The sequence below is a fragment of the Phacochoerus africanus genome, chromosome 10 (assembly GCF_016906955.1).
Source record: "Phacochoerus africanus isolate WHEZ1 chromosome 10, ROS_Pafr_v1, whole genome shotgun sequence".
Lineage (NCBI taxonomy): Eukaryota > Metazoa > Chordata > Mammalia > Artiodactyla > Suidae > Phacochoerus > Phacochoerus africanus.
In genome coordinates, this window is record NC_062553.1 from 101,188,994 (window position 1) to 101,211,419 (window position 22,426).

The 22,426-nt window shown below is 37.2% G+C and overlaps 1 protein-coding gene across 6 annotated transcripts in view; it reads left to right on the plus strand.

Moving 5' to 3' along the window:
- Positions 1–22,426, plus strand: part of NUDT6 (nudix hydrolase 6) — a 50,253-nt gene that overhangs the window by 1,436 nt on the left and 26,391 nt on the right. For all 6 annotated transcript variants that reach the window (XR_007137478.1, XM_047798609.1, XM_047798610.1 and 3 more), the window contains 2 exons: positions 3,197–3,400; positions 8,840–8,895. Coding sequence is in view for 4 of the 6 variants with exons in the window: in XM_047798609.1 (XP_047654565.1) it covers positions 3,197–3,400; positions 8,840–8,895 (260 nt within the window). In the remaining 2 variants the exon portion in view is untranslated. The remainder of the gene's footprint in view (positions 1–3,196; positions 3,401–8,839; positions 8,896–22,426) is intronic.

The window sequence follows — 22,426 nt, forward strand, 5'->3', positions numbered from 1 at the left end:
CCAGCAGATCAAATCGGTGTTCATCCTCTAATGTGTGTCATATGTGTGGGTAGACACAGGTGTTTATTGCACACACTTGTTACTCGTAAGTGGCCAAACAAGTGATCAAAGCACTATCTCAGGAAGGTAAAGCAGAAAGTGGGTTGGGTTTGGAGTCCCACACCCAAGTTTCAAGTCCCAGATTCTGCCACACAGCTAGCCAGCCATTAGGCAAATCACCACTGAAAATATTTTTATCTTAGGTTGCTTATGTGAATAATGCTAGCTCTAATTACTTTATTGGATAGATGTGATCAGAGATAAATTATATGAAACTAATTTATAAACTTTGAAGTACCATATGTTTTTGTAACTTTTTAATGCAATTGCTCTAAGTGCTAGACACTTTTTAAAACTTCATGAATACAGATTCATTTAATTCTCATAACAACTTGTGTGGTATGTACTATTATCCTCATTTCAGAGATGATGGTACTGAGACAGATTAACTTCCCCTGGCTCTAGAATGTGTTCTTACAGCACCGTTAAGTGCCATTGCTAGTTGTCATTGAGTCAAACAAAACTGAATCGTATTGCCTATAAAAATAAACTAAAATAACCTGAGAAGAAAGCCCATTAAATCTAAGTCTATTTGAGTAAATTGGACTGATTGTATATAATAGCAAGAGTTGTTAAGTACCTTTACACATGAAGTCTGTTGCTTTATTGTTCCTGTTATTGATAACTGTAAAGTTAGATGAATGAACAGGTAATATGTTGTTGAGCTTCATATACATCTGCATAAGTGAGGAAATAACCTTGGTTCTGCTCCTTGCTATGTCACTCATTAGCTGTGTGGCTTTAAACAAACCCAGTCATTAATAAATATGAATTGAGCCCCAGTGTGTAATCTTATGTTAACCTTCAGGATTGCAAATACACAAAATATTAATTAGGATTAGAAATAGATAACAAGAGATATCATTAGGAAATGTATAATAAGCTCTAGTAAATCTAGAGCAGAATCCTTAGGTTCTCTGTGGAGAGCATGTAGGGAAAGCTTATCAAAGAAGTGAGGGATAGAGAAGGAAAAAGTATTAGAAGTTTATCAGAGAAAGAAAATGAATTAAAAGAATGATTCTGAGACTTGAAGCATTGGTGCCAGAAATATGCCTATAAATAAAATGAGGTTGGGGTGGAGTGTGTAGGAGTCAGTCTTGAACATAGGCATGAAGTTTGCAATGGCAGCCTTCAAGTAATGTCTGAGGGCAGCTGGAGAGCAGAAAAATTCAGTGTTCAGTGAAGTCAGGATTGGGCAAACATCCTTGAATAGTTGTTAACTGAAACAGTGGGAGCGGATGGAGTCAATCAGTGTAAAGTTAAAAAACAGTAAAAAAGTGACTGTAGGTTCAGAACTTCAAGTTTTTTGATTATCATGATTGGGAAGGAGGACATGGCAACTCCCTGGAATAATAGAGATACTCTGTAATCATGAGTGTGGGTCACAGAGGTGTATGCATATGTCCAAACTCATCAGATGTTTGCTTAAGACTTGTCCATTTCACTTTATGTAATTCTATGTCAATTTTAAAACAGATTTGATCAGAGAAAGATCCAGGTGAGAAGGATCTGAGGAGATGCCATAGGCCCAAATTAAGAAGTCTGTTAAATTAAGGCTCCCAACTTGTCTGTCACTGTGTTAGGCACACCGACTTGTCAGGTAGAGAAACATGGTCCTTAACAGGAAGGTGCTTACTGCAGAGGATGTAAAACACAAGAGAAAGGAATCTAATAAGTAAATAATCAAATCTTTCCCCATCTCTCTACACATACTTTTTAGGGTTATTGTTAAGATTAGGTGAGATGCTAGATAGAGACAGTGGTCTGAAAAGTTTTTCTAAAACTGTGAAGTATTCATTTCTTCACCTATAAATTAGATGATAATACTTACCCTTTTTTATTGTGATAATTTAATGAACTAGTGTATCTAAAATGTCTGGAATTTAGTAAGGGTCAGATAAATACTAGCGTCCTTTTTCCTGGCTCAATCTTAATTGACAGAGTAAGAGAATTTAAAGTCAAAGACAAAGTCTACTTCATGTTCATCATGGTATTATTTATGATAAATAAAAATTAGGAACAGTCTAAATATCCAAGGGTAGGAGGTTGGTTAAGTAAATTATGATATATCTATATAAGGAATATTATGCAGTCATTAAAAATGTTCATTAAAGTTTTTTTTTTTTTGTCTTTTGTCTTTCGTTGTTGTTGTTGTCGTTGTTGTTGCTATTTCTTGGGCCGCTCTCGCGGCATATGGAGGTTCCCAGGCTAGGGGTTGAATCGGAGCTGTAGCCACTGGCCTACGCCAGAGCCACAGCAACGCGGGATCCGAGCCGCGTCTGCAACCTACACCACAGCTCACGGCAACGCCGGATCATGAATCCACTGAGCAAGGGCAGGGACCAAACCCGCAACCTCATGGTTCCTAGTCGGATTCGTTAACCACTGCGCCACGACGGGAACTCCCATTAAAGAATTTTAATGACAGTAAAATGTTTACAATATAATATGTAAATTAAATACAATATGATTTATTTGGATTTATTTCAATTCCAAAATTATATTTATGGAAAAACATCAAAATTTTAAATTTTATTACTGTGTCCTAATGTGAAATTTTGACTTATTCATTATACTTTGCTTTCAAAATTTTCTTGAACTACCATACATTGTTTAAAAACAAAGGTATATTTTTAACTACCTTGAAATATATAAAAGAAAATAAATGTGTATGCATAGACACACACACACACGCATGCATATATATGAATGACAGGACTTTAAAAAAAAAAATAGAAGCACGTAAGTCATTTGTAAAGATTAAAACTAAGATTATTAAAAGGAACAGCATTGAACTGGTATTTTATTTAAATCCGTTTGTTCATTCTACAGTTAGTACCAATTATGTGCCAAGTATTGTGTCAGATGATGTGAATATGAAGATCATCAGTATATTTATTTTCAAGGAATTCAGTCTGGTGGAAAAACAAATGAACAAAATACTAAATATTATAAAACATGGGGGATTTCCCCAGCCCCAAAAGAATTAATAAGGGAAATGGAGCTTAAAGATGGCTTCCTAGAGGAGGAAGATAAGTCTTAATTTAATCTTCTCTCACTGGAAAATATTCACAAATGTTTATCTTCTGTGTTTTAGCTGCAATACAGAAATGGAGATCGGAAGGTAGGGTAGCGGTATGGCTGCATATTCCCATCTTCCAAAGCCGATTTATTGCCCCTGCCGCTTCCCTGGGCTTCTGCTTTCACCACGCAGAATCAGATTCATCTACCCTGACCCTGTGGCTGGGAAAAGGGCCCAGCAGGTTACCAGGATATGCTACACATCAAGTGGGAGTTGCAGGTCAGTTCAAACTAATGATAAACAAAAATAACTTAGAGATTCACCCAATTTCTTTTTACAGCTGAGCAGTGTTACGTAGAATGAACAATTTGATTAAATTATTCTCCTCCATGGAACTCTAACACAGTATTTTTTGTTTGTTTGTTTGTTTGTTTGTTTGCCTTTTTCTAGGGCTGCTCCTGTGGCATATGGAGATTCCTAGGTGAGGGGTCGAATCGGAGCTGCAGCCGCTGGCCTACGCCAGAGCCACAGCAACGAAGGATCCAAGCCGCGTCTGCGACCTATACCACAGCTCACAGCAATGCCGGATCCTTAACCCACTAAGCAAGGCCAGGGATCGAACCCGCACCCTCATGGTTCGTAGTCGGATTCGTTAACCACTGAGCCCCGACGGGAACTCCTAACACAGTATTTTCAAATAGATGAAGTTTGCATTATGAGTCAGCAGAGGGAATCACAGAGAACAAGCAAGTTTAGTGTTCAGTTTTCCAAAAAATATGTTTGACTATGTTTTACACAGATATGTGAATTTAACTACTGAAATAGTAACACCAATTTGGAATCAGGGAATAGATTCATTTCATTACGGTAAAACATGTTAGTCCTAATTATATGAATTAATAAAAGAACTTTTAATGTAAAGCAAACCAGTTTTTCAGTGATTTGAACATCACTCGTTAGACATTTACATTAAGTCATTGTGCCAAACAGTTGTTTAAAATAGCTTAATTTAAATATAGAATTTTTGAGAACACCGATTAGTTTCAGAGACATAGTCTTGAGAGATTTGCTTTACGTTAAGATAGGAGATATCAATTTGTAGAGTGCATCAAAATCACCTGGAGGGCTTGTTAAAGCAAATTGGTGAGCCCCAGCCCCAAGAGTTTCTTATTCAGATGGTCTGGAATGGGGCTCAAGAATTGCATTTCTAACAAGTTCTCTGCTTACAGCTTGTCCTAGGACTACTGTTTGAGAACGAGGTTAAGCAAATACCTAGATTTCCAGAAAAACAAAAATGGGAAAGAATCTTTATGATTTTAAATAACTTAGAGCAGTAATATGTATCAATTAGTAATTTAATAATAACACTATTATTTGCCTTTATGTAATTTACAAGAGTTTTAAAAGGTAGTTTGCATCTTTGAAATCTTTTAAAGAAGTTGTTCAGGAGTTCCCGTTGTGGAGCAGCAGAAACAAATCCAACTAGGAACCATGAAGTTGCAGGTTCGATCCCTGGCCTCACTCAGTGGGTTAAGGATCTGGCGTTGCTGTGAGCTGTGGTGCAGGTCGCAAATGTGGCTCAGATCTGGCATTGCTGTGGCTCTGGCATAGGCTGGCAGCAACAGCTCCGATTAGATCTCTAGCCTGGGACTCTCCATGTGCCATGGGTGTGGCCCTAAAAAAGACAGAAAAAAAAAAAGTTGTTCAGGGATTAGAAAACATTGTTTTCCAATGTTTTCTTTGTGGGCTCACTCCCCTATAGCAAGTAGAGGCATTTGGGAAACTTTCCATTCAGCTCTACCTCAGAAGGCAACTTGATAATTTGATGACAGCCTCCCACTTCATTGGAAAGTCATCCAAATAATTATCAATTCATTGGTATAGACTTTGAAATTTGAGTTCCACGTTATTACTACAGAATTAGTAATATATGCATAAAGAGTGTCCTATGTAGGACTAGGGCTATTTAGTTTATAACTAAATACTGTATTTTATTTTATTTTTTATTTTTTGTCTTTTTTAGGGCCACACCTGTGGCACATGGTAATTCTCAGGCTAGGGGTTGAATTGGAGCTATAGCTTCAGGCCTCCACCACAGCCACAGCAACTCGAGATCCTAGCCGCGTCTGTGACCTACACACAGCTCACATCAATACCGGATCCTTAGCCCAGTGAGTGAGACCAGGAATCGAACCCACAATCTCATGGATACTAGACGGGTTTGTTAACCACTGAGCCACTAGGGGAACTCCTAAGTACTGTATTTTATATTACAGTTAAGATATACCATAGGAGTTCAGGGAATGAGAGATCTGGAACTATGACCAGAGTCTTGAAGAATAACTAAGATTTGAAGTGGCTGTTGGACTGGGAAGATAATGTAAGAAATTGTTCTGGAAAGTTTCAGGAGTTTTTTTAGGTGAAGAAAAAATAGTTGACATTTGTTGTTATTAGGAACAGAAGGTAGGTGTGGCTGATGAAGTAAGTCAGAACATTATACCCCAAATCATGCCACTTTGGCATATCGATTATTTTGACCTGAAGACAACGGGAAACAGCAAATGCAGGAAAGGCTCTCTGCTTCCCTGTTTCTACCTAAAAGCGGGGCATAAATTTGTTGTACCATGAAGAGGAGAACATTCTTTACCACTGGAGATGGGGAGTTGACACTGAGATGAGTCTGTACAAACTTTTTTAAAACAATCACATGGAGTTCCTGTCATGGCTCAGCGGAAATGAATCTGACTAGCATCCATGAGGACACAGGTTCAATCCCTGGCCTCGCTCAGTGGGTTAAGGATCTGTCATCGCCATGAGCTGTGGTGTAGGTCGCAGATCCAGCTCTGGTCCCACATTGCTGTGGCTGTGGTGTTGGCCAGCAACTACAGCTCCGATTTGACCCCTAGCCTGGGAACCTCCATGTGCCTTGGGTGTGCCCCTAAAAATACCCCCTCCAAATTAATAAATAAATAAAACAACCCTTATATTCTATTTTTTTCCCCATATATCTCTTTTTATTTTGTCCTTTCTCCACAATTTATCCCTCCTTGTTAAAGTGATACATAAGCCCCTAACTACTTTAGGAGGATTTTCACTTCTTTCTATAGAGCCCTCCACCCCTACACTGGACCACGTGAAAACATTAACATCAAATAAAATTTATATACAGTTTATCCATTAATGTGTTTTTTGTCATTTCAACTCACAGGTCTCAGACAGAACCTAAATGGATAGAGGAAAAAAATATTTCCTCCCTTACATGGGAATATAGTGGCTTGCTTTCTGTTCTTCAAACAGCAAGCATTTATCTCAGAGCCTTTAAACTATTGGCTCCTCCTCCTCAGTGCCCCTCCCCAGGGCTTTATTTATCTAGCTCTTTAGAGCTGAGGTTTTTACTCAAATATTTCCACCTCAGAAAAGTCCCTCACAGAGCTCCTATGGTGGCTCAATGGTTTACAAATCCAACTAGGAACCATGAGGTTGTGAGTTCAGTCCCTGGTCTTGCTCAGTGGGTTAAGGATCTGGCATTGCCATGAGCTGTCCTGTAGGTCGCAGACACAGCTCAGATCCCGCATTGCTGGGAACCTCCATATGCCGCAGGTACAGCCTAGAAAAGGTAAAAGACAAAAAAAAAAAGGAAGGCCCCTAACCTTCCTGCTTAAAATAGGGTCTTCCCACATGCCAATCCCATCATCCTTTGGCCAGCTCTGTTTTTCTTTAATAGCACTTACCACAATCTGAAATTAAATAATGTACTTAATTTCTCCCACAGTAATGTAAACTCCCTGAAGGCAATTATTTGATTTGTCGACCACTTTATCCTCAGGCTAAACATAGTGTCTGGTATAAAGTAGGTGCTCAATAAATATCTCTTGAATGAATGCTGGGATAGATCTTCAAGTAGAAACAGCCTCTGAAAAGGCAAGTGTAGTGTTGTACAGTGAGAAGAATGCCTGCTTGGGATCCAGCCAGACGAGATGTCAGTTTTAGGGCTGTGTGAATTTGGGTGCTCAAAATTATACCACTCATAGGATTATGACGAGGAATAGCTGAGATAATGCAGAGAAGGCACTTAGTACAATACCTGTAATATTAGCCCTGATTTCTTTGGGTTTATTTAACTTTTATGGTGTGACCAGCAGGGGTCGCTCATATTGTGTTTAACAGTTGATTTTGGCTCATGTTTATACTGAATTAGGGAAAAGTTCAAATTGTTAAAATTTAGGAGTAGGTTTCCTTGGCATTTCCTTGGCATGCTATCCATTCTATCCCTTGTAAATTCTATTATAGTTTTTATTTTCTGATAGAAGCCAACATTAATGTTAATTATATTTCACTTTGTGGTTTTCCTTCCTGCTTTGAAATACTAAAATGTGTTTTAATTTTAGAGAAAGTTATTTTTCCTTGTGTTGCACATATCTATTCCCTTCTAAATTTTGTCTCTACGTAGCATTCATCATCTCATTGTTCTATATCATTTATTTTTTATTTGCTTGTCGCCTCCTCAAACATACACCAGAATGTGAGCCACAAAAGGATAGGGAATTTCGTTTTGTTCACCACTAATGAGTAATAGGATCTCAGTTAATATACTATATATAAAACCTACATGTATTATATAAGGAGATCAATTAATATTAAAAGAATGGCTGAATAAGTAAAAAAATATCTTTTCGACAATATCTTCCCACATTACGTGGATACAAATATTTTTCTTTCATTTATTTATTTTCTTGATTTTGTAGGGCTACATCTGTGGCAAAGGGAAGTTCCCAGGCTGGAATTCGAATCGGAGCTCCAGCTGCCAGCCTTCATCACACCCACAGCAATGTTAGATCTGAGCCATGTCTGTGACCTGTACCACGACTCATGGCAACGCCAGATTCTTAACCCACTGAGCGAGGCCAGGGATTGAACCATATCCTCATGGATACTAGTCGGGTTTTAACCCACTGAGCCACAATGGGAACTCCCACAAATATTTTTAAATTGTAGCATTTGAAGGAGCCCAATATAAATCATTGAAGTATCATTTATGCTTTTGACCCAGGATTACCCAAAGAGAAAAAAAAGTTTATTTTTGAGCCCCTAACATATAGTAAAATGCCTACTGGGCTGGGCAATGTATATAATGAATGAATAAATGAAAGAATAGGCTAGAACTTTAAAAATATAACATAAGTATTCCAAAGCAATATATTAGTAAGTTACAAAGTTGTGTGTTTAAAAAGTTAAAATGGTAAAGAAATTGAAGTGGCTTTAGGGAACTGAATATTAAGATATTTGAGATTAGGATCAACAGGGAGCACAATCCATGTTTTAAACATTGTGATTCAAGAAATAAAAATGAGAATGGAAAAATCATTCAGTAAATATTTTTAAACACTTAAAATTGGACACTTAAGTACTAAAAAAGGATAAATTAATTAACTGTATCATCAGGAATAGATGTTCTGAAGAAGGAGATACAGGTGATTATCCTACAAGTTAGCACATGCTAGCACCATCATTGGTACACTTAAGTCATTAAAAGAACCTCTACAACTGAGCAACCAGCTTCTTGCTGTAGAGGTTTTACAACTCTTCATGGATGAGATGTTTATTTGAACTAGGCCTTCGAGGATGGGTAGGATTTTGATGACCAATGATAATAGTGTAGGAGGAGTCTAAGGTGAATGAAATTCATGATTCTTAATTATCTTTTTTTTCCCCTTACAGGAGCTGTATTCGATGAAAATACTAAAAAAATACTGGTTGTACAAGATCGAAATAAAGTAAGTTGCCTCTGCTTTATAAATTGCTTTCTAAATGTTTAGTTCTCTCTAGAGAAAAATGTAGAAATTTGGATATGCTTCAAGGATTACAGAAAGATATTTTGAAAGTCATTTTCTAAGCAGTTATAGATCATATGGATACTTAATCCAAAAAGCACTTACTCGGGCCTTGAAAATGTCAGAGTAACCTCAGCGATGCTCACTATCTATCATTTTTGACTACAGGAAAATTATAATTGGCTGTATTTAATTGGGAAGACAACTTTGTTTCTAACAGGCCATCAGGATATTCTTCTAGCATGGGAACCTCCATATGCCACAAGTTTGCCCCCCCCCCCCAAAAAAAGATATTTTTCCATTCATTGAGCATTCATTAAACTCCTTCCTAGTCTGATCTCAGTGTTGAGAATACAAAGATTAGTAAGACAGTATTCCTGATGTCCTGTGACTTACGCATTTGGGAAAGCAGTCGTACAACAGATGGGTAGCAATTAACTTTGCCTTTAAAAAGCCCCTAAAGATGTCTCTTTGCAGGTAACATTTAAACAGGGTTTTGAACAATGAATTGGAGCTTCCAGGCAAAAGACAAAACAAGACAGGGTGGGGAAGTAGAAAAACAGACTGAGAAAATTAGAATTGTATATATAAAGGCACGGAGTTCAGAAGGGCAGACATGATGTCTTAGTCCATTCTGCCTGCTCTAACAAAAATAACCATAGACAGGGTAGCTAAAGCAAAGAAACATTTATTTATCATAGTTCTGGAGGCTCTGAAGACCAATATGAAGGCACTGACAGATTTGGTGTCTGGTGATGTCCTACTTCCTGGTTTGTAGAGGTCCATCTCCCTGTGTCCTTTGGTAGAAAGGCCAAGGGAACTCTGAGATCTTTATATAAGAGCCCTACTCCCACTCCTAAGGCATTCACATGACATGATGACCTCCCAAAGGCCCCACTTCATAATATCATCACATTGGAGATTAGAATTCAACATAAAAACTGGTAGTGGCAGGGGGGTGGATGGGGGAGCAACAGAAGTGGGGGACATTCAGCCCATTCTACATAGAGTAGAAATAATGTAAAAATTCATTGTGGCCAGGAGTGCGGGGAGTGGCACAATTTTTTTTTCTAGTATTTTCCTATAGAAGCATGGTTGATTTACAGTATTTTGTTAGTTTCAAGTATATAGCAAAGGAATTGTTCTATGTATTTTTTTTCAGATTACTTCCCATTATAGGTTATTATAAGATACTGAGTGTAGTTCACTGTGCTCTTCAGTAGGTTCTTGTTGTTTATCTCTCTTCTGTAGCTATTTTGTGTATGTTAATCTCATACCTCTAATTTATCCCTCCCCCTTTCCCCCATGTCTCTGAGTCTGTTTCTGTTTGTATATAGATATATTTCTATTATTTTTTAGATTCCATATACAGATGGTATCTTAAAATATTTGTCTTTGTCTGACTTACCTCACTAATATTCTCTAGGTCCAACCATGTTGCTGCAAATGACAGTATTTCATTCTTTTTTGTGGCTAATATTCCATTGTGTGTGTGTGTACACATACCACATCTTCTTTATCCATTTATCTATTGATGGGCAAAAACTTGGCTATAATATTGAGGGGCATGTATCTTTTTAAATTAGTTTTCTCCAGATATAGGCCCAGGAGTAAGATTGCTGGATCACATGGCAACTCTGTTTTTACCTTTTTTAAGGAACCTCCATACAGTTTTCCATAATGGCTGCACCAATTTACAGTCCCACAAACAATATAGGAGGGTTCCCTTTTCTCCACACCCTCTTCAGCATTTGTTATTTATATACTTTTTATTTTATTTTATTTTATTTTTTGTCTTTTTGCCTTTTCTAGGGCCGCTCCTGCGGCATATGGAGGTTCCCAGGCTAGGGGTCTAATCGGAGCTGTAGCCACTGGCCTATGCCACCACAGCAACGCAGAATCCAAGCTGTGTCTGCAACCTACACCACAGCTCACGGCAACACCGGATCCTTAACCCACTGAGCAAGGCCGGGGATCGAACCTGCAACCTCATGGTTCCTAGTCAGATCCATTAACCACTGTGCCAGACGGGAACTCCCTGTTATTTATAGACTTTTTAAAGATGGTTATTCTGATGTGTGAGGTGCTACCTCACTGTAGTTTTCATTTGCATTTCTCCAATAATTAGCATTGAAGAGCATCTTTATATGTGCCTGTTGGCCATCTAAATGTCTTCTTTGGAAAAATATCTGTTCAGGTCTTGTGCCCACCATTTTTTAGGTGGGTTATTTGTTTTCTAATATTGAGTTATATGAGCTGCTTGAACATTTTTAACCCATTGTTAGTAACATTGTTGGCAGATATTTTCTCCTGTGTTGTGGGTTGTCTTTTCATTTTGTTTATGATTTCCTTTGCTGTGCAAAAGGTTTTAAGTTTGATTAGGTCTCAGTTGGCCTATTTTTTTCTTTTATTTCTTTTGCCTTGGTAGGATGGTCTAAGAAAATATTGCTGTGATTTATGTCAGAGAATGTTTTGCATATGTTCTCTTCTAGGAGTTTTATGAGGTCATATCTTATATATTTAATCCTTTAAACCACTTTGAGTTGATTTTTGCATATGGTATGAAGCAGTGCTCTAATTTCACTGATTTACATTTACCTGTCCAGCTTTCCCAACACAACCTGTTGAAGAGATTGTCTTTTCTCCACTGAACATTCTTGCCTCCTTTTTCATAAATTAAGTGACCATACATATGGGTTTAATTCTGGGGTCTCTGTTTCTGTTCCATTGATCTATATTATGGGGTGTTTTTTGGTTGGTTGGTTTTGTTTTTTTTTTTTTTTTGCTTTTTGTTTTGTTTATGTCCACCCGGGTAGCATATGGAAGTTCCCAGCCAGGAATTGAATCTGAGCCACAGCTCCAACCTATGCTACAGCTTCGGCAACACTGGATCCTTTAACCCACTGTGCCAGGCTGCAGGTCAAACCTATGCCTCTGCAGCAATCCAAGCCTACTGCTAATTTTGGGGGTTTTTCTGTTGTTGTTCTTTTTTTAATTATTATTTTAGGTGGTAGGCGTGGTGGTTTAAGATTTTTCTTGTTTCTTGAGGAAAGCCTGTATCACTATGAACTTCCCAAGTACAGCTTTTGCTGCATCCCATAGATTTTTGTAAGGTTATGGTTTCTTTTTTTTTTTTTTCTCAATATACCCCAATTTATTTAACTGATACCATAACTGATGAATCCAGTGACATTATAGACAATGCCGCAATGAATGTTGTTATGCATATATACTTTTCATTAAGAAAATGGTAATTTAGGCATAACACACATATAAAAATGCAGAAATTATATGTGCATAGCTTGATAAGCCACAGAAAAATAAGTATACCCAGGAAACACCTCCCAACTCAAGAAATAGAACTCTTCCAGCAGCCCAAAACTCTCCATTGTGTCCATCTTAATCACCACCCTTTTTCCATTCCCCAGTCTTAAGCATTATTTTTATTTGAAGCTCATTATGTTGGAGCATTAGTTGTTCATAATCTTTTCTATATATGATTCCATTGCATGAGAATGTCATAATTTATTGATTTTTATTAATGGACACTTGGGTTGTTTCCATTCTCATCTATCTATTAAGAAAAATATTGTTGGAGTTCCCATCGTGGCACAGTGGAAATGAATCTGACTAGGAACCATGAGGTTGTGGGCTCCATTCCTGACCTCATTTAGTGGGTTAAGGCTCTGGCATTGACATGAGCTATGGTGTAGGTTGCAGACACTGCTCAGATCTGGTATTGCTGTGGCTGTGGTGTAGGCCAGCAGCTATAGCTCTGATTCGCCCCCTATCTGGGAACCTCCATATGCCGCAGATGCTGCCCTAAAAAGAAAAAAGAAAAATATTGTTTATAAACATTCCTCTTACATGTCTTTTAGAGCAAAAATGTATCCATTTCTGGAGTATAAAAGTTGGAGTAAAGTTTCTATGTCATAGCATATTTTCAACTTCAATTTGCACTTTCAAAGTGGTTGTATCAGTTTCTATATATGAAAGAGCTCATTGTTTTATATTCTCTCCAATATTATATTTCAGTCATTTTAATTATTTTAAACTTTTGAAAAAAGTTTCTTTAACTTTTATTTATGTATTTTATTTTTATAGTATGTTTTATTAAAGAATAATTGATTTACATTTTTGTGTTTCTTCTATAGAGCAAAGTGATTCACTTAATATGTTTGTGCGTGTGTGTATTCTTATTCTTTTCCGTTACAGTTTGTCACAGAATATTTAATAAACTTCCCTGTGCTATACAGTAGGACCCTGTTGTTTGTCCATCGCATTTACAAAATACCAGTTTGCCTCTGCTAATTCCATCATTGACCCATTGTTTTTAATAGCAAATTGTTTAGTCTCCATGTGTTCATTCTTTTCCCGTTCTTCTTTTGCAGTTAATTTCTACTTTAATACTGTTGTGGTTAGAAAAGATGCCCAAAATAATTTCTATTCTGTTAAATTTGTTGAGGCTTGTTTTGTGACCTAGTATGTGATCAGTCTTAGAGCGTGTTGTATGTGTCCTTGAGAAGACTATGTATTCTGGGTTCTTTTCCAATGTAGTATCTTGAAACTATCAATTAAGTCCAGCTGGTCTGTGTGTCCTTTAGGACCTCTGCTGCCTTATTGATGATCCGTCCATTGATGTCAATATAGTGTTAAAGTCTCCTACCATTATTGTATTCCTGTCAATTTCTCCCTTTATGTCTGTTACTTTTATATATTTAGGTGCTCATTTATTGGGTGCATATATGTTAATGAGTATAATATCCTATTCTTGTATTGATTCCTTTATCATTATATATTGTCCTTTGTCTTTATGAATTTTTTTAAGTTTATATTGTCTGATATGATAATACCATTTTCTTGGTATTTCCTTTTGCATGAAATATCTTTTTCCATCCCCTCACTTTCAATCTGTGTGTGTATTTCACACTGAAGTGAGTTTCTTGTAGGCAGCATAATGTAGGTTCTTGTTTTTTAATCCAATATGCCACTCTGTCTTTTGATTGGAGCATTTTAGTCCTTTGACATTTAAAGTAATTATTGATAGGTATGCACTTACTGCCGTTTTAAAACTTGCTTTCTGGTTGTTTTTGTAGTACTTCTTTGTTCAATTCTTGGTTTTGTTTTTCCTTTTGTGGTTTGATGGTTTTCCTTTATAGTATGCTTGAGATCCTTTCTTTTTTTCTTTTTTGTGAATCTGTTTTATGTTTTTGATTTGTGGTTACCCTATTTTCAAGTATAGTTACTCATATCTATGTCTGCTTGCTTTAAACTGATAGTCATACAGGTTCAAACATGTTTGACAAGATGTACATTTTTATACTGCCCTTCCGCACATTTTGTGATTTTGATGCCCTATTTAACATCTTTATACTTATTATTTTACAGTTTGTTGTAATTATAATCACTTTTACAAATTTTTATTTTTTTTAATCTCTGTATTGGCTTATTTAAATGATCTTCAACCCTTTTATATATTTGCCTATCCTATTATGATCTTCCCTTTCCTGTAGATTCTTGCATCTTTTCTATTTAGAGAAGATCTTTCCATTAGGATAGCGTTAGTATTGCTGTATTCTTTTAGTTTTTGTGTGGCTGAGAGATTGTTTATATCTCCTTCTATTCTAAATGATTGCTTTTCGTAGGTTATAGATTTTTCCCTTTCAGGACATTGAATATATCTTGCCACTCCTTTCTGACTTCAAGGTTTCTGCATAGAAATCAGCTGATGGCCTTATAAGGGTTCCCTTGTAACTGACTCTCTGTTTTTCTCTTGCTGCTTTTAGAATCCTCTCTTTATTTTTAACTTTTGCCATTTTAATCATGAAGTGTCTTGGTGTGGGTTCATCTTGTTTGGGATCCTCTGTGCTGCTTCTTTCTGGATACCTGTTTTATTCTTTTGTTTTGGAAAGTTTTCAGGCATAATTTCTTCAAATATATTTTGGTCCCCTTTTCTCTCTTTTCTCTTTCTGGAATCCCTACTAAATACAGGTGGGCATATTTTATATTATCTTGTAGAACTTGTATGTTGCTTTCTTTCTTTTTTTTTCTTTCATTTGTCTTTCTGCTGTTTTGATTGCATGCTTTGCATTATTCTCTCTTCTAGATCACTTATTCCTCCTCTGTCATTTAGTCTGCTATCCATAACTTCTAGATTGGTTTTTATAACAGCATTTGAATCGTCTAGTTGTGATTAGTTTTGTTTTTTTTTTTTTTTTTTTGCCACTCTGTGACATGTGGAGTTCCCTGGCCAGGGAGCAAATCCAAGCTGCAGTTGTGACCTAAGCCACAGGCAGGAGAGCTCTCCAGGGCAAGGTACTGCCTGTATGGACCTTCTCTCCTTTAGCCATGGGAGTGGTAAAATAGTTGATCTGAGAGCTAAATTTGGAACGGAATTAAAGAGCTTCATGTACCCAAATAAGAAATAATGTGCAGCTAGAAGCAAGGAAGATTTTTAAGAGGAGTACCTTGATTAGAAATCAGATGTTTTTATGCTCAGGAGTATAACTAAAAATGAACGAGAATAATCATTTTGATACTTTCTGAAACTTCAATAAATACTGGTGGATGGAATCAAACATTTTCCCTATCATACTTTTTTTTTTAATTTTAAAATAATATTCATACTGGAGTTCCTGTCATTGCTCAGGGGTAATGAACCCAACTAGGATCCATCAGGATGTGGGTTTGATCCCTGGCCTCACTCAGTGGGTTAAGGATCTCCCGTTGCCATGAACTGTGGTGTAGGTTGCGGACATGGCTCAGATCTTGCCTTGCTCTGGTTGTGTGGCCTGGCAGCTGTAGCTCAGATTCAGCCCCTAGCCTGGGAACTTCCATATGATGCAGGTGCAGCCCTACAAGGCAAAATAACAGTAATAGTAATAACATTCATACTGATAGCTGAAAGTGGTATCAAACATTCTCAGAAATCTATCTAAAATAAAAGCATCCTCATAGTCTAAAAAAACTTTTAAAGTTTTCGTTAAGGTGGGAACTCTGACTCAAACTAAAGTTTATCTGCAACATAATTTTACTGAGTACCTAAAATAGAATTGTGCCTAGCCATTAGTAAGTTTTATATTTGGTTGTTTTTTGGAGGGGGTGTTTTTTGTTTGTTTGTTTTTATGGTTGCATCCTCAGCATATGGAATTTCCCAGGCCAGACATTGAATCTGAGCTGCAACTACATCCTATTCCACAGCTGTAATGATACTGGATCCTTTAACCCACTGCACCCAGCCAGAGATTGAACCTGCACCTCCACAGCAACCCATGCTGCTACAGTCAAATTCTTGACTCACTGCCCCACAGCAGGAATTCCAATAAGTTTTTTATTTGAACTGGAGAGGAGAGAGTATGTGTGTGAGATTTTATATATATATAACAATATAATAATTATATAAAATCTCACACACATACTCTCTCCTCTCCAGTTCAAATAAAAAACTTACATATATAGGATAAAAATAAAAAACATATGTATGTGATAAAACTGAGTGTGGGAAGCAAGATTAAATGTTAAAAATAAGGTCTACTTATAAGGGGGCCAGAGAATCAGCAAGAGTTTAGATTTGACATAGAAACAACACCAATTAATGAAAGATTTTTATGGAGATGACAAAATTATGAAGATGATATATGGACAGGATTAATAACAAAATGCAGATTAATCTGAACAATATGTTGAATGAGAATGATGGTATAAACAAAATGGACAAGAGTCAGACTCATCTGAGTCATCACTTCCACCTTGACAAAGTCTCTGATCCTTGATGGTATGTTTTTATTTAATATGAAGGATTCATATTTTTTATTTTTCCTTAAAAGCTCTATCCCACTCCAGACCAGCCCAGTCTATAACTGTTTTAAAATATTTTTTTAAATCATGATCTATCCCAGGAGAATGGATATACTTTGTTCTATACACTAGGACCTCATTGTTTATCCATTCTAAATGTAATAGTTTGCATCTACCAACCCCAAACTCCCCTTCCATCCCACTCCCTCCCCCGTCCCCTACAGCAACACAAGTGCATTCTCTATGTCTGTCAATCTATCTCCATTTTGTAGATAGATTCATTTGTGCCATAGTTTAGATTCCACATTTATGATTTCCTCTGCTCTGCAAAACTTGTAAATTTGATTAGGTCCCATTGGTTTATTTTTCTTTTTATTTATATTGCTTTGGGAGACTGACCTAAGAAAACATTTGTATGATTGATGTCTGAGAATGTGTTGCCTATGTTCTCTTCTAGGAGCTTTATGGAATCTTGTCTTATGTTTAAGCCTTTAAGCCATTTTGAGTTTATTTTTGTGCATGGTGTGAGAGTGTGTTCTAGTTTCATTGATTTATATGTAGCTCTCCAGTTTCCCTAGTACCATTTGGTTAAGAGACTGTCTTTTCCCCATTCTATATTCTTGCCTCCTTTGTCAAAGATTTTTTTTATCAATTAACCATTTTTTGTTATTGTCAATTTACAATGTTTTGTCAATTTCTGCTGTACAGCAAAGTGACCCAGTCATACATATATTTACATTATTTTTCTCACATTATCCTCCATCATGTTCCATCACTAGTGATTAAATATAGTTCCCCTTGCTATACCGCAGCATCTCATTGCTTATCCACTCCAGATGCTATAGTTTGCATCTACTAACCCCAAACTCCCAGTCCATCCCACTCCTTCCACCTGCCCCTTGACAACCATAAGTCTGTTCTCCATGTCCATTAGTGTGTTTCTTTTCTGTAGATAGGTTCATTTGTGCCATATTTTAGATTCCAGATATAAGTGATACCATATGTTATTTGTCTTTCTCTTTCTGAGTTACTTAATATGAGGTCCCCTAGGTCCATCCATGTTGCTGTAGATGGCATTATTTTATTCTTATTTATGGCCGAGTAGTATTACATTGTGTATATGTACCACATCTTCTTAATCCATTCATCTGTCAATGGGCATTTAGGTTGTTTCCATGTATTGGTTATTGTGAATAGTGCTGCTATCAGCATAGGGGTGCATGTATCTTTTTCAAGGAAAGTTTTGTATGGATATATGTCCAGGAGTGGAATGCTGGATCATATGGTAGTTCTATGTTTTGTTTTCTGAGGTCCCTCCCTACTGTTTTCCGTAGTGGTTTTACCAATTTACATTCCCACCAACAGTGAAGGAGGGTACCCTTTTCTCCACAGCCTCTCCAGCACTTGTTATTTGTAGACTTATTCACGATGGCCGTTCTGACTTGTGTGTCTTGTTTGGATAAATGCCTACTTAAGTCTTCTCATTTTTTGATTGTGCTGTTTGTTCTTATGTTGTTGAGTTATATGAGTTGTTTGTGTATTTTGGGGATTAAGTCCTTGTCAGTTGCATCGTTTGCAACATCTACTCCCATTTTATAGGTTGTCCTTTCGGGGTTTTTTTCTGTTTTGTTTGTATTTTTATGCTTTGCTTTGCTATGCAAAAGCTTGTAAGTTTGGTTAGATACCACTTTATTTTTGCTTTTATTTCTATTGACTGATCCAAGAAGACATTTGTGCGATTTATGCCAAGGAATGTTTTGCCTGTGTTCTCTTCTAGGAGTTTTATGGTGTCTTATATTTATGTCTTTAAGCTATTTTGAGTTTATTTCTGTGTATGGTGTGAGGGTAAGTTCTAGTTTCATTGATTTATATGCAGCTGTCCTGTTTTGCCAGCATCACTTGTTGAAGAGACTGTCTTTTTTCTCCTTTTTCATTCTTGCCTCCTTTGTCAAAGATTAATTGACCATAGTTGTCTGAGTTATTTTGAGCTCTTTATTCTGTTTCATTGGTCCATGTGTCACCTTTTGTGCCAGTACCACACTGTCTTAATTACTATAGCTTTGTAATATTGTCTGAATTTGGGGAACATTATGCCTCTTGCTTGTTTTTGTTTGTTTGTTTGCTTTTTCTCCTTAGGATTACTTTGACATTTCTGGGATAATTATAAATTTTAGGATAATTTATTCTAGGCCTGTGAAAAATGCCATAGATAATTTGATAGGTATTGCATTAAATCTGTAGATTACTGTAGATTACTCTGTGTAGTATGGCCATTTTAACAGTATTAATTCTTCCAATCCAGGAGCATGTGTTATCTTTCCATTTCTTTGAATCCTCTTTAATTTCCTTGATGAATGTTTTATAATTCTCAGCATATAAGTCTTTCAACTCCTTGGTCAGGTTTGTACCTAGGTATTTATTCTTTTTGTTGCAATTTTAAAAGGTATTGTATTTTTATATTCCTTTTCTAATATTTCATTGTTGGTATACTGAAATGCAGAGAATTTTGAATGTTAGTCTTTTATCGTGCTACTTTGCTGAACTTGTTGATCAGATCAAGTAGTAGTAGTGTGGAGTCCTTAGGGTTTTCTCTATGTAGTATTATATCATCTGCATAGGTTTTTATCATTAATGGATTTTGGATTTTGTCAAATGCTTTTTCTGCGTCCATTGAGATGATCCTGTGGTTTTTGACTTTTCTTTTGTTAATGTGGTGTATGACATTGATTTGCATATGTTGAACCATCCTTGGGATCTTGAGAGGAATCCTGTGTGGTGGTAGTGTATGATCTTTTCTATGTGTTGTTGGATTTGGTTTGCTAAGATTTTGTTGAGAATTTTTGCATCTATATTCATCAAAGATATTGGTCTGTAATTTTCTTTTTTGTACTTTTTCTGATTTGGGTATTAGGGTGATGGTGGCCTCATAGACTGCCTTTGGGAGTGTTCCTTTTTCAGTCTTTTGAAAGCATTTATGAAGGATCCATATAAGTTCTTCTTTGTATGTCTGGTAGAATTTGCCTGTGAAGTCATCTGGTCCTAGACTGTTATAGGGAGTTTTTAAATTATATGTTCAATTTCATTTCTAGTGATTGATCTGTTCAAATGATCTATTTCTTGATTCAGTTTTCATTGACTGTATATTTCTAGAAATTTACTCATTTCTTCCAGCTTGTCAGATTTGTTGGGATAGAATTGTTGGTAGTATTCTCTTATGCTTTTTTTGTTTTTGTTTTTTTTGGACTTCTGCAGTATCCATTGAGATTTCCCCTTTGTCATTTCTTATTTTGTTTATTTGGGTTTTCTCTCTTCTTAGTCTGGCTAGAAGTTAGTCAATTTTGTTTACCTTTCTAAAGAAATAGCTCTTGTTTTTTTCTTTCTTTTTTTTTTTCCTGCTGTGAACATACAGGTGCATGTATCTTTTTGAATTTTGTACTCTGTACTTTTGTCCAGATAGATGCCCAAGAGTGGGATTTCTGGATGATATTGTAGTTCTATATTTAGTTTTTTTAGGAGCCTCCATACTGTTTTGTCTTTGCAGAAATATCTATTTAGGTCTTCTGTCCATTTTTTTTATTGGTTTTTTTGTTTGTTTGTTTGTGGGGGGTTTTTGGTGGTTGTATGAGTTGTTTGTATATTTTGGAGATTAAGTATATGTATATGTTAATTAAATTTGAATATGTTGTTGCTTGCATCATTCATAATTATTTTTTTCCCATTCCATGGGTTGGCTTTTTGTTTTTCTTATGGTTTCTTTTGTTGTGGGGTAGCTCATAAATTTGATTAGATCCCATTTGTTTGTTTTCTCTCAGTTACCTCCTTTTTTAACTCAGTGTCTTTTAGATCACAGAGGTCTGTTTCATTGTTTACTTCTTCAGGTGAATTATCCTCTTTTAACCTGGAATGGTACCTGTGCTTTTTTGTTTTGTTTATATTTCTCTTACTCTGAGTTTAGAGGAAACAATTGTGTGTTGTAGTCTTTGATGGTTTATTTATATGTCCATGGGTAGTTTGTGGGTTTACAATTTTTTTGGTGCGAAGGTTGCTTTTTGTTTGGATGCTTGCTGTCTCTGTCTTCAGTGTATGCAGGCCATTTTCCCCTTAATAGGAGGTATACAGGTGTGCATGGCGTGCCCATGCTTCAGGGCAGGTAGGGCAAGGGTGGTGCCTGGTCACTGGGCCCTTGGCAATGGAGGGAGTTGGGGGTTGCAGGCTATGCCTGGTTGCAGGGCCTTCGGCAGTGGCAGTGACCTCCAGGTAGGTGGGGGTGGTGTCCAGGGCCCTTGGCAGAGACAACAGGGCGTATGCCTTCCCAGGGAGGTGGGAGCAACATGCAGTGCTCAATTGCAGGGCACTCTGTGGTGGTGACCTCTGGGGTGACTGGCAGGTGGTGCTTGTTCATAGGACCATCAGTGGTGGTAGGCCATGTGCCATGTGCCCATCTCTGGAGTCTGAGATGGCCCTGACAGTTTGTAGCTACCCCTGTAGCCCACACAAGAGGCCCCTTGCGTCCTGAGAATCCCACACATGTGTGGAGAAAGAAGTTATTATGGTGCCCCTGCCCCCTCTCCCTCCTCTCACACTCCACCACAATGGTGCTTTGCCTCTCTGGGTGGCCCAGGCCTCCTCCCACACTTCCTCACTGTGGTGCATTGCTCCTTAGTCCCTAAGGCTGTTTCTGCATAGCAAACCCTGGTCCTCTTCCTGGACCTGAGCACCCTCCCTCTCAGTACCCAGACCTGCCCAAGTGTCTCAGGCCCTGGTGTGCAGGGATGGTGGTACTTCCCTCCTCAAACATGCTTCTGTGTTTTTTTTTTTTTTTTTTGATACTTTGAGGCTCCCCCTCCATCCCGGCTGATCTTTCAGTCCTTTGGGTGTCCTTCTAGTGTCTAGATTCCTTTCTTCTTTGACAGCTTCCTCTCAGTAGTGCTGGTCCCATCCTGATTCCTTTGTTTCTCTTCCCTCTCGCTCTCTTTTCCATTTTTCCTTTGTTCTGCCAAGTAATGTGGAGGTTTTCTTGCCTCTTTTGGAAGTCCAAGGTCTTCTGCCAGCTTTCAATAGACATTCTGTGCACATCATTCTACATGTAGATAGGGTTTTTTGGATGTATTTTTGGGGGAAGGTGAGCTCCACATCCTACTCTACCACCTTCTTGATCCTAGACTGAGCATCACTTTTTTAAAAATCCTTATATCTAAGGAATTATGTCCTTTAGCTTAATTAAATTAACCTACTTAATCATCTTGTAATTTGTCTCTATTTAAATGGATAACTATCCCAATAATTCAGAACAGTTAGAACTGATTCTTTTTTCCCCCATTTTAAAAAACTTTATTGAAGTATAGTTGATTTACAAGTTGTGAAAATTTCTGCTATACAACCAAGTGACTCAGTTACACATTACACACATCCATTCTTTTTCAGATTCGTTTCCCGTGTAGATTATTACAGAATATTGGTTGGGTAGAGTTCCCTGTGCTGTACAGCAGGTCCCCACTGGCCATTCATTCAATATACCACAGTGTGCATGTGCCAATCTCAAATCCCCAGTTCATCCCTCCTCCAACCCCACCTATCTCCTTTGGTAACCATAAGTTTGTGTACAAAGTCTATGAGTCTGTTTCTGTTCTGCAATAAGTTCATTTGTATCTTTTATTTAGATTCTACATATAAGTGA